Source organism: Teleopsis dalmanni, chromosome 2 (assembly GCF_002237135.1).
Source record: "Teleopsis dalmanni isolate 2A chromosome 2, ASM223713v2, whole genome shotgun sequence".
NCBI classification, from domain to species: Eukaryota; Metazoa; Arthropoda; class Insecta; order Diptera; family Diopsidae; genus Teleopsis; species Teleopsis dalmanni.
Window position 1 is genome coordinate 57,547,867 of NC_051847.1, and position 10,544 is coordinate 57,558,410.

The following is a 10,544-nucleotide window of genomic DNA, read 5'->3' on the forward strand; positions in this document are numbered from 1 at the left end:
AAAGGTATTATACATATGTTCCAAACTTTTGCATCTAACTTTTTTTCCATAATTGTTTTGTTCATTTTGCCAATATGTATGGTCGGTATCATATTGTCTGAACTAACTATAGCATTAAGACTAAAAGGTGTTTAAAATTATATTTTTTTGGAACAGTTTATGTTCTGCCATCATTAGGAATCGTTCTGCATTCTGCCATTGTATATATATATTTTACCGAAGATCAAATACTTTCTGCTTTAGCATAAAATTCTGCAAACATGTAAAATTGTTATACATTAGAGACCGAAAAGCTTTCGGAAATTCTCATTTAAAATTCGCGCGCTGTATATTTTCCGATATTTTAAGTTTATGTAGTTTGGCAGCACTGTCCTTAATTACTATGCCAAAAATGAGCGCGATCTGTCAGACAGTTCGTTTACGGCAGCTGTTGAAACCAGTTCACCTCAGTAGGGCGTTGCGAAAAAAACAATGGAAAAAAATATTGAACAAAGAGTTTGCATCAAATTTTGTGTTTCGAACGAAATTTCGTGTGCAGAATCGTTGCGAATGCTACAAAAGGCTTATGGGGAATCAGTTTTATCGAAAACTCAAGTTTATGAGTGGTACAAAGCCTTCCAGGACGGTCGTACGACCGTCGAAGACATTTCGCAACGCACTACTGAGGTGAACTGGTTTCAACAGCTGCCGTAAACGAACTGTCTGACAGATCGAGCTCATTTTTGGCATAGTAATTAAGGACAGTGCTGCCAAACTACATAAACTTAAAATATCGAAAAATATACAGCGCGCGAATTTTAAATGAGAATTTCCGAAAACTTTTCAGTCTTAATGTATAGGATGAATGTAACGCGATCCATAAGAAATTATATGAAGTTCTAAATCGAATTCTTAAAGACCTACGTTTAAATTCACAACTCTTCGGTGGAGCTTTTACTTTATACCAATCGAATTTTGGCAAAGTCTACTTGTTTGTCTTGCATTTACAATGACCAAAAGCAACACAAGATTAATCTCTATCCATATTTTATACATCAAAAGGAGAGAAGGAAAACATAATGTATTGTGGATCCCCAGTATTAAAATAAAGCACTTAACTATAATTTTATTTTACTTTTTTTTATCACTCTGAAATTATTATGATTTGTAGTTTGCAACACAAAAAAGTTTTAGTTGTTTGTATACAATTCATTATTTTTTAAAACTCAAAATTATATAGCTACTTTATAAATAAATATTACACTCATGTTTTTATAACTATTTATTTTCTTATTATTTGATATATTTACCTGTAATATTTTTTTGATCAATTTAATATAAAACAAAAAATTGTTATTTATCGAAAACCATAACTGTCAAAGATTAGAATAAAAATTCAATTTAATTTTGTAATATTTACATTTTTTTATTAAATATATTGAGAAATGAGTTAAAAATCCATTTTATTAATTACAAAATAGTGGTAATGGCAGAAGGAGAAATACCGGAAGAAACTCGAAGGTATCCTGTGCATTTGAATACATTTCGTATTCCAGATGATGAGAAACTTCTAACAGCATATAATGTATATCAAGCAACTCCTCAAACTATCGAACTAAAAAGTGAAAGATATCGTGAATTATTTCCCGATGTCTTTTTACTTAATAAAAAATTAGGCACCCTCGCTGATATCTGTGTAACTACTTTAGCAAGAGAATATGGTCCGAAGGGTTTAGATGATTCCTTTAAAGATGATCCACTTAAGTGTCGTATTTTTTACGATTCTTTGGATATAGAAACAGCTTTAGAAAAATGTTATTTTGTTCAAGATGAGGGCTTTTGGCGTAGACTTGTCTTAGCAAAGAGTGAAGATAAATCATTAATTCACAAAGAATCAGTTGATTGGAGAGGTTTAGGAGCTTCATTAAAATTTGTTGAATTGGTAGAAGCATGTCCGTCTGAATATTGGCCAAAAGATGAGATGCAGCCTTTGGCTTTACTAATTAAGGATTTTGTAACCGACATGCATATAAGCAGATTACAAGCATTAGAAGATGGAACTTTAATGGAACATATCGATAGCGATCTATCTGAAACGGAAAGTGAAAGCGATATAAGTACTACCTCTGAGTCTGAGGTACCTTATGAAGATGAAAATGCAGAAGAAGAAAAAACTGTAGAGCAATTAGAAATGGAAAAAGCAAAAGCTGAATTAAGATTGGAACGAAAAAGAAACCATGAGGCAAGACGTGAAGCTATACGATTAAAAAAAGAAGCAAGAGAAAGGCAATATTATGGTATAGTAATCCCTGAAGAAGAGGTCGAAGAAGAACCACCTCCTGCACCAGTTAAAAAAAAAAAAAAAAAGAAGGCTATTAAAGACGTATTTGAAATAGAAATAGAAGAAGAAGAAGATGATCATGAAAATGAATTTAAAGATAAAAGAAACATTGGTAAAGCATTGGAAAAGGATAAAGGATATAAGTATCCCCCAAAACATTGCAATCATATAAATTTAAGTTTTATACGCTTCTTCGATAACTTGGTATCGTTCCAAATAGAGTTTCAGGGACCAAGGCTTGGACGTAATTATCATACAAAATATTTTCAATTTTCATATGAAGATGTAAAAAATTTAGGACGGTTAGTAAACAATATATTGTAGTTGTTTATGATTTGTATACTATATAAATTATTGTATTGTATTGTTCTTAGGGGTTTATATGGATTAAAAGCTTTAAAAATATTTCGCTTACGTAACAGTCGCATGAACTCGAAAAAATTAAATATTCTCCTTAAAACATTAATTGTTCTACAAGATTTAGAAGTATTAGACTTTGGATATGATCAACTACAAGACGATTGTTTGCGCTTATCAGACTTATTACAATTTACGAAAAACGTAAAATCAATTGAATTGGAAGGAAATTATTTGGGACCAAATGTAATGGAAAAGTTTGGTGAAGCACTTGAAGATTATAAAGGAGTAGTTGAATACGTAGGACTTGCAGCTAACCCTCTTGAAGATGCAGGTCTGCATAGTTTCGTAAGTGCTATAATTGGTACGGAGCAAGTATCAAAATTGTGTCTCAATGGAATTGAGGTTAGTCAGAGTGGCATAAGTTGTTGTATAGCTGACGAACTTTTAGCTTGTCACAAACCTTTGCAAGAATTGGATTTTAAGGGTGTACAAATTGAATGGGATACCAGTGAAGACATAATGAGGGCGCTTGTTAAAAATCAAAAGATTTCAAATTTTGATTGTAGAGGCTGTGGATTAGAATTTGAAATAGAATTCGAAATTGAAGTTATAATGAGAAGAAATAAATACATACAAAATAATCCATATATTGGTAACGAAAATGAAACAAAGGAGAGTATACTTGAATTTGCCCGTAGTGTGAAGTAAGTATGAGCAATTAAAGAATTATTAAACTAGTAACTTAAAAGTTACTATATTAGTAAATCAATATATTAAAAACATTAAAAATAGTATAAATAAATTTAAAATTTTTATATTCACTCAACATGAGCTACTGTGATATTACACATATTTTTTTATACAAAGCCTACACAAAGGACACGTTTATAGTCATACATATGAACTTCAAGATAAATAGTAAAAAGAACATACAGATTTTAAGTCGAAATATGATTTGAATATGTTGTAACAAAAAAATTTATTATATTAATTTTATTTCAATAGAAATCCCAGTTTATTAGAAGCCATGAAATATGTAGAAGATCGCATGCAATGTCTCGCGAAACGCCCCAATATATATGAACCTAAACCACCAATTCGGCCTTCAAGTGTATATTTCGATGTAGAAGAAGATGATTCATATTTCGCGTTCAGACACTTAGATAAACAAGAAGAAGACTTCAAATTCGATCCAAATGAATTTAATAAAGAAGAATTTTTAGAGCATGTTAATCTTCCAGGTCCAGAAGAGCGTTATTACTTCTTCAAAGTCAAAAAAGAAGAAGAAGAAAATTTAGATTATTAAAAAAATGTGGGCTTTTGCTTAGGATATTTTCTTTTGGATATAAACAAATCAATTTTCCAAATTCCATTGGTGTTACCAAGGATACGATTAACAAAATACGGAAGCGAAAATATTTAGAGTTTTCCGTGGTTTTAATGTTAAAGAAAATTTAATACATAAGCTAAATTTATTTTTGATAAATTTATTTAATTTAAAATATTTATTAAATTAAAAATAATTCTATTGTATTGTGAATTGTGAAAAATGTCTAAAAAAATAAGTATGCTTCATAGAATGAAAACCAGATTTTCAATGCAGAAGGTAAAAATAATTAATAAATAAATAATAACTCAATATATATTTCAATATAAGCTAATATAATATAAACAAATAAAACAACATTACTTAATTTAAGTGAAGATAGATGTGAAATAAATATATTTAATAAGAAAATGTACAATATGAGTATCGTTATTATAATAATGATGATTAAAATGATTTTTAACTTCCGTTTTAACGAAAGAAACTAAATTCTTAATATAAACTATTGTTTTCAATAGAGTGGTATTTCAAATAGTATTAAATTACAAGAATAAATTTTATTATTTATTAATTGAATTTTTGGCTGACCATGACAGCTGTTTCGACTATTGGCAAAATCCCATCAACAGTATTCTTGAAATTATTCTTTATTATTAATAATTTGTTAATAATTTTTTTTTTTTTAAACGGCAAATTATCTGGGTTGAACTTGAGCCCTGCCAAATTTAAAGCTCAGAGTCAGTGTTCATTAGCCAACTGATTCAAAGCCGTACTTGACTTGTATCTTAGAACTAGGAGTTTTGTTTAGTTATTGTGAAAGTTCATTAACAAATTCACTTGCTGTGATGTATCAAAACGAAATCATAAACCACCTGTAGAATAATTCAATTAATTAATTATATATTTTTAATAGTTAAATTTCAATACTATAATATTCTTTTGTAGAGACATTTTTTATGGTGTTTGGTGATTTAATGGTGTTTCCAAAATACAATTAAGGCAATTAAAAGTCTATATATGTATGTTTTATTAACTAGAAAATCATCGAAAAGCAAATTTTGAAACATCGATTTATCGTAATAAAACCACTCGGTTTTTTGTTTCATTTTGTTACTAACGTCGTAAGCTAATATTTCTTGCTTATATGGATTAGTAGTCATTTTACATAAAAAAAATCTGTTTTCCTTCAAAATAAGTAACATTGCTCAAGATTGTTTTTGAAACTGTAAACTCAAATATTTTGTAAAGAAACTACACATAATTCTCAAAGCTCTCTTTTAACATATAATTGAATTCAGATACCTTGTACAGTGAATAAATATTGTGCACTATGCAACTCGCACACTTTTTTCAACTTTGTTGCTAAATGTGTGCAGTATAAAAAATCCCAAGGAAAATCCCATTTAGTTTAACATAAAATTAGAACAACTCGCACACGCCCTATAGTTTCATAATTTTAGTTATTTCGGTAACTGTTCACTGAAAGTCTAGGAAATAACACCTTTTGGCCAATTTAAAAACTGATACACTTATAATACCTATTGTCCAATATTACAACTGAAAGATTTATGTTTATACATAAATAAATCTGAAAATGAAATCTAACTGCTAAGCTAAGATAGATAGATGTTAATATAGACAAATAGATTTGATTAATACGTTTTGTCTTATCAAGGCAAAGAACAGTTCATATTCTGTTCATATTCTGGATAGGTATAGGAATATATACCTTATTTGAATTTTTTTTATAGGAAATCCAGTCACATATGTTTTATATATCTGTATTTATGTATACTATATATATAAACACATATATAAATATATATATAAATTTTTATACTAACATACAGGCATATATATTTTTAGATAAATAGACTTGGGAAAAATAATTGTTCTTATCGAGATGAACTAGAAACTTTATAAATTATTTATAAAATAATTCCTCACTGGTTTACAAAGCTCAGAGTCCACGTTATATACTCTATGCACATTTTGTAATAGTAAAATGAAATCGTTTTAAGATTCTCTACTTTATATGGATTTAGCCTATTTTATAGAATAATTTTTCATAGCTTTACATATCTCTACTCTATCCACATTTTGTAATAGTAAAATAAAATCGCTTTTAAATTTTGTGCTTTATATAGATTAAGCCTATATTAGAATAATTTTACACTGCTTTTAAAATATCATAGTCGACTTTATATACTCCATTCACATTATAGTAAAATCACTTTTCAATTATGTATTTCATATAGATTTAGCCGCAAACTATCTAAAAGGGCTAAGTTTATTTAAATCCGATTTCTGACAAAATATAAATTTTAAAAATATAAATTCTAATATAAATTGTAATATTAATTGCACGTTTTATAAAGTTTACACACACCGAAGCCCGATCAATTGAAGAGTACAGTCACAATTTTTCTGATTTACAATTTTTGCGTGGAAAATTAAAAGTATCCTTTGTACAACCTTTTGATTATCCTTGTATTTTCATTTAATTTCTCTGTACTAAGCACAGAGTAGTGTAATTATATTTAACAAGTTCCAGGGTTTTCATAGCCTTAAGAGCAGAACTGTGTCAATATTTAATGTGCTTCCCTAGTGACTTGACTTTTATTTTTTACAGAGAGGAAAAAATCACAGGGCGTGGAAGTGGAGAAACCTAAAAACAAAGTTATGACTTTTTAATAATTTTCTTAAGAAGTCAAAAGTCATCTGCGTTTCGATATTATTAGACTTTGTCACGCAAAACTTAATTTTGTGCCACGTTTCGTTACGAAAGTATCTCAACATGCAAAATTGTTGTAATTTATCCAGTATTTGTATTTCCGTACATTTTACAGATGTTTGCTTCAATTTGCTCATACATAAATTATTAATATTAATAAAAGTTTCAACAAGTAGAATGGATTATATGTAATGTTTAAAGAACCAAAGGACTTATATAGTTTTTATAAATAGCTGAATGAAGGAATATATTTATAGAAAATTTATATATATTTTTATTATAAAAAAAAAAATTGGTACTAATGACTAATAGATGAATACTATATAAACATATCGTTTTGATAAACTTTTACATGGACATTGTTTTGTACCTTAATGCATAGTTAAAGTGAAGTAGGTACGTTCCCTTTAAAGTAAAAAAGCGCGCTGTGTGAAAAATATGCGGAATTATTAATTTGAAAAACGTGCATAAAAGACACCATCACCATTTTTGTAAGTTCGTAATACTGTAATGTAAGACCAAGCGATCTACTACCCACAGTGTTTACAACAGCGTTTCTGTAATCAAACTTTTGAGTGGTTTCCCATTGTTATCAGAATAAGAAATCAACGAAAGCTATCGACTAATCATCGTACTCGTCGAACAAATCTCTTTATGATTTTTTTTGTTCCCGAAGTTGACGACTTAAAGAAAGACGAGAGGAAGAAAACTCATTGAAAAACTTAAAAGTGTACGAAAATCAATGAAGGATTGGATCAAAACTAAAATAGTTGCATTGTACTTGAAGAGCAAAAAAAATAAATTCTGATTATTTGATGATTTTCTTCTGGTATAGGTATTTATTTAATTTTCACACAAATTACAATATAGTATGAATAAATGTTTTTAAAAAAAATATATATAATAACGCAAACATGATAGTGTACATATATGAACATAGCAATGAATGGGGGGACAAAATAGAGTACCTATATGTCGACTACTGATAGAAATGTGAGTCGATTGGACGCCGAGCTGGTAGAAAAAGAATTCTATCTATTTTGGCACAGCCGTAACCAACAAAAAGAATATGAGCATAGAAAACAGATAAAGAATTATAATAGCCAAAAGGTGCTACTTTGGGTTCTCGACCGATAAAACTACGCTCTATAAGTGATTTATCCTACGTGTGCCCAGTAAAGTTCTTCGTTAGTTGTGTGATCACTTACTAGTTGCTGACGACAACCGTATCAAAATGAACCACAATCTGTACGTATTTTATTACAACGTAGACATCATTCAGCGAATCAACATCCAGTAACTTCGCTGGCTTGGTTATGCTGTGGAAATAGATGATGATGCTCAAGTGAAAAGCGGCTTTTGAAGAAGACGTAGGAGAAGAGAAGACTGTGTTTTTTGTTGAGTGATCAAGTTAAAAGACCGCTAACCGGGCTTATTGTAGAAACCTAGAAAAGATGGCCACGCAGCAGAGACATTTGGAGAGTAATGATGCGCCAGGCTGAAGCGCATTATTGCATTATTATGACCAAAAAGTAAGTAATTCTTTGCTAAATATTGTTTTGAATTACTTTTCTATGTGCTATAAAAATGTAGTCACAATAATGATAAAGATTAAGTAGACTAGCGTATATATACATATATGCATAATTTCTATCTGCATCATATGTAATATATGAGTATATTTGTATTTTAAAATTACCTATCTTGTTGAAACATAGGTGGTTAAATTCACATATTACCTATTAAATTCTTGAAAAGAATTTTAATGGTCAGTGCGTAGATCTCTATGCATATCTATCATTCTGAGATATCATGCAGATTTTTGAATTATTTTTAATGTTATGTGTCAGTAAGCTTAAATTGATTTAGTAGTGGATTAAAGTGCTTTGACCTGAGTTAAGCAGTTATAAAACTGACTGAATGTCCTACTTCTATTGAGGAATAGGTAGAAAAATATGTGCTTTCGGGCACTTTAAGCTATTTTGTTCGTTATACGTTTTAAATAACGTTCTTGGCTTGTTCTGTGTTGTTGTTTGTAAGTTTTAGTATATCTCGAATCAACCGTAATTTTTGTTAAAATGTGTTTTGTTTTAATAACTCTCAGTTTCAAAACATATCTAAAACCCGATTATCACAATACAATTTAGGTCAAGAAGTTACTTTTCTTCTACAGCTATGGATTGAAGCTTCTACAACATTTTACATGATTTTCTTAAATATTTAACAAATCTGAGGAACTGATAAACCTCTCAAGGGTAGTAGCATATTTTATAAAACAACAGTTATTAATAGTGTACTAAGTTTCAATCTATTTTAATTCTTAAGTGGGAGAACGTAAAAGGAAAAATGTCCTCACACTATTTACATTAAAATTTTTTCTTTCGACTAAATTTAAAAAAAATTACAGAATGAAAACAAAATAAAACTTGAACGGCTGTCGTCTTTCTTTGTAAAATTTTTACTTTGCGTGCTATACTTAATTTAAATTTCGATTTACGGAACATACCAAAGTGAAGAACTGGAAATGTCAAGGGATCTATTCATATGCTGAGACACTGGCTTGTTCACATATGATTACGCCAAGCATTAGTGCATTTATCTATAACAACACCTTCATATGCATGCATAATTGAATCCCGTAAAGGTGTAGAAGCGTTGAGAATTCCATTACATTTCCGGAATTAAAGTAAACATGCAGCAAATTTCAAACCATATAAAATGTAAACATGATATCAACACCACTGCAAGTGGTTTATTATTCGTGATTTATGGGTGAATGGTACTGTTATGAATTCTTCTTTCATTATAAGTTATTTAACTGCTATTTGTGTTGGAGTCTTATTGTCTCTTCATATTTGCTTTAGTCCTTATTGAGCTTACTTTGCGACAAGATGTGGAAAATCGCACAGAAAAAGGCACTTCTGGTATTTTGTGCACGGTTTTCATAGAACTTAATTGTTTAGCAGAGAAGAGTAACAAATTTATTCAAAATTAATTTTAAAATAAATTAAATATTTTATTAACTTTATTATTATTAAAAATTTTTCAAATTTAATTAATTTTAATTTAAATTAAAATATTTTAGGCACCAGCTGCTGTGACCTTTGGTTCATTTTATTTTACATAAGAATATTTTATTATTGTATATTGGAACATATATATTATAATTTTATTTCCGCTTATTTTATTATTTCAACAAAATTTTATTTCTTGTATATATTTAACATAGAGTAATAAATTAATTTTAATATACAATAAAATTATATGCATAATTTTAAATAATTTATTGGCTGTAAATAAATACAAACTTTTTAGCTGTAGCTCATTTAGCAAGAAAAAAAAAATAAATATCTAAAACATATTAGAAAATATTTCATGTGTAAATACACTTACTGGATAATTCAATATAGGTACAAATAAAATTATATATATGGTAGATATATAAATATGTGTATACATCAAAATTTCTAAATTGAATCCGGATTTAATTGTGTCTCATTAAAAGTTAATATTCATCCTAGTAAAAAAACTAAAATTAGATGTACATATTATCAACTAAGTAGTTTCCTTAAAAGTTTGGTGAAGTCAAAAAAAAAAATAATTATATAGAGCTTGGTAGTTCATAAAAATTACAGAATATGGCTTCTGTAACATCTGCAAGCGAATTAAATTCAATTTTAGACGACAATGATAATAATGATAAAGAACACAGTGATAATAATGATGATGTAAGTGTTATAAAAGTTAAGTGAATATAAATATCATTAAGGATTTTTAAATGCTATAAATTTTTAATGCAAAAA

General features: G+C 28.5%; 1 protein-coding gene across 1 annotated transcript; it reads left to right on the forward strand.

The window, feature by feature from the left end:
• The first annotated feature begins 1,418 nt into the window (after positions 1-1,418).
• On the forward strand, positions 1,419-4,141 carry LOC119684711. Its single transcript, XM_038098809.1, has 3 exons — positions 1,419-2,622; positions 2,695-3,384; positions 3,686-4,141. Exons 1-3 carry the CDS (start codon positions 1,466-1,468, stop codon positions 3,984-3,986), a joined length of 2,148 nt encoding a protein of 715 aa, XP_037954737.1. The 5' UTR covers positions 1,419-1,465; the 3' UTR covers positions 3,987-4,141.
• The last annotated feature ends 6,403 nt before the right edge of the window (positions 4,142-10,544 follow it).

What these genes read in the sequence shown, in the direction of transcription:
- LOC119684711 (XM_038098809.1), top strand. Translation starts at nt 1,466, where the DNA reads ATGGCAGAAGGAGAAATACCGGAAGAAACTCGAAGGTATCCTGTGCAT. An exon ending in GATGTAAAAAATTTAGGACG is followed by an intron (nt 2,623 to 2,694) that starts GTTAGTAAACAA and finishes TATTGTTCTTAG; the next exon opens with GGGTTTATATGGATTAAAAG. An exon ending in GAATTTGCCCGTAGTGTGAA is followed by an intron (nt 3,385 to 3,685) that starts GTAAGTATGAGC and finishes TTATTTCAATAG; the next exon opens with AAATCCCAGTTTATTAGAAG.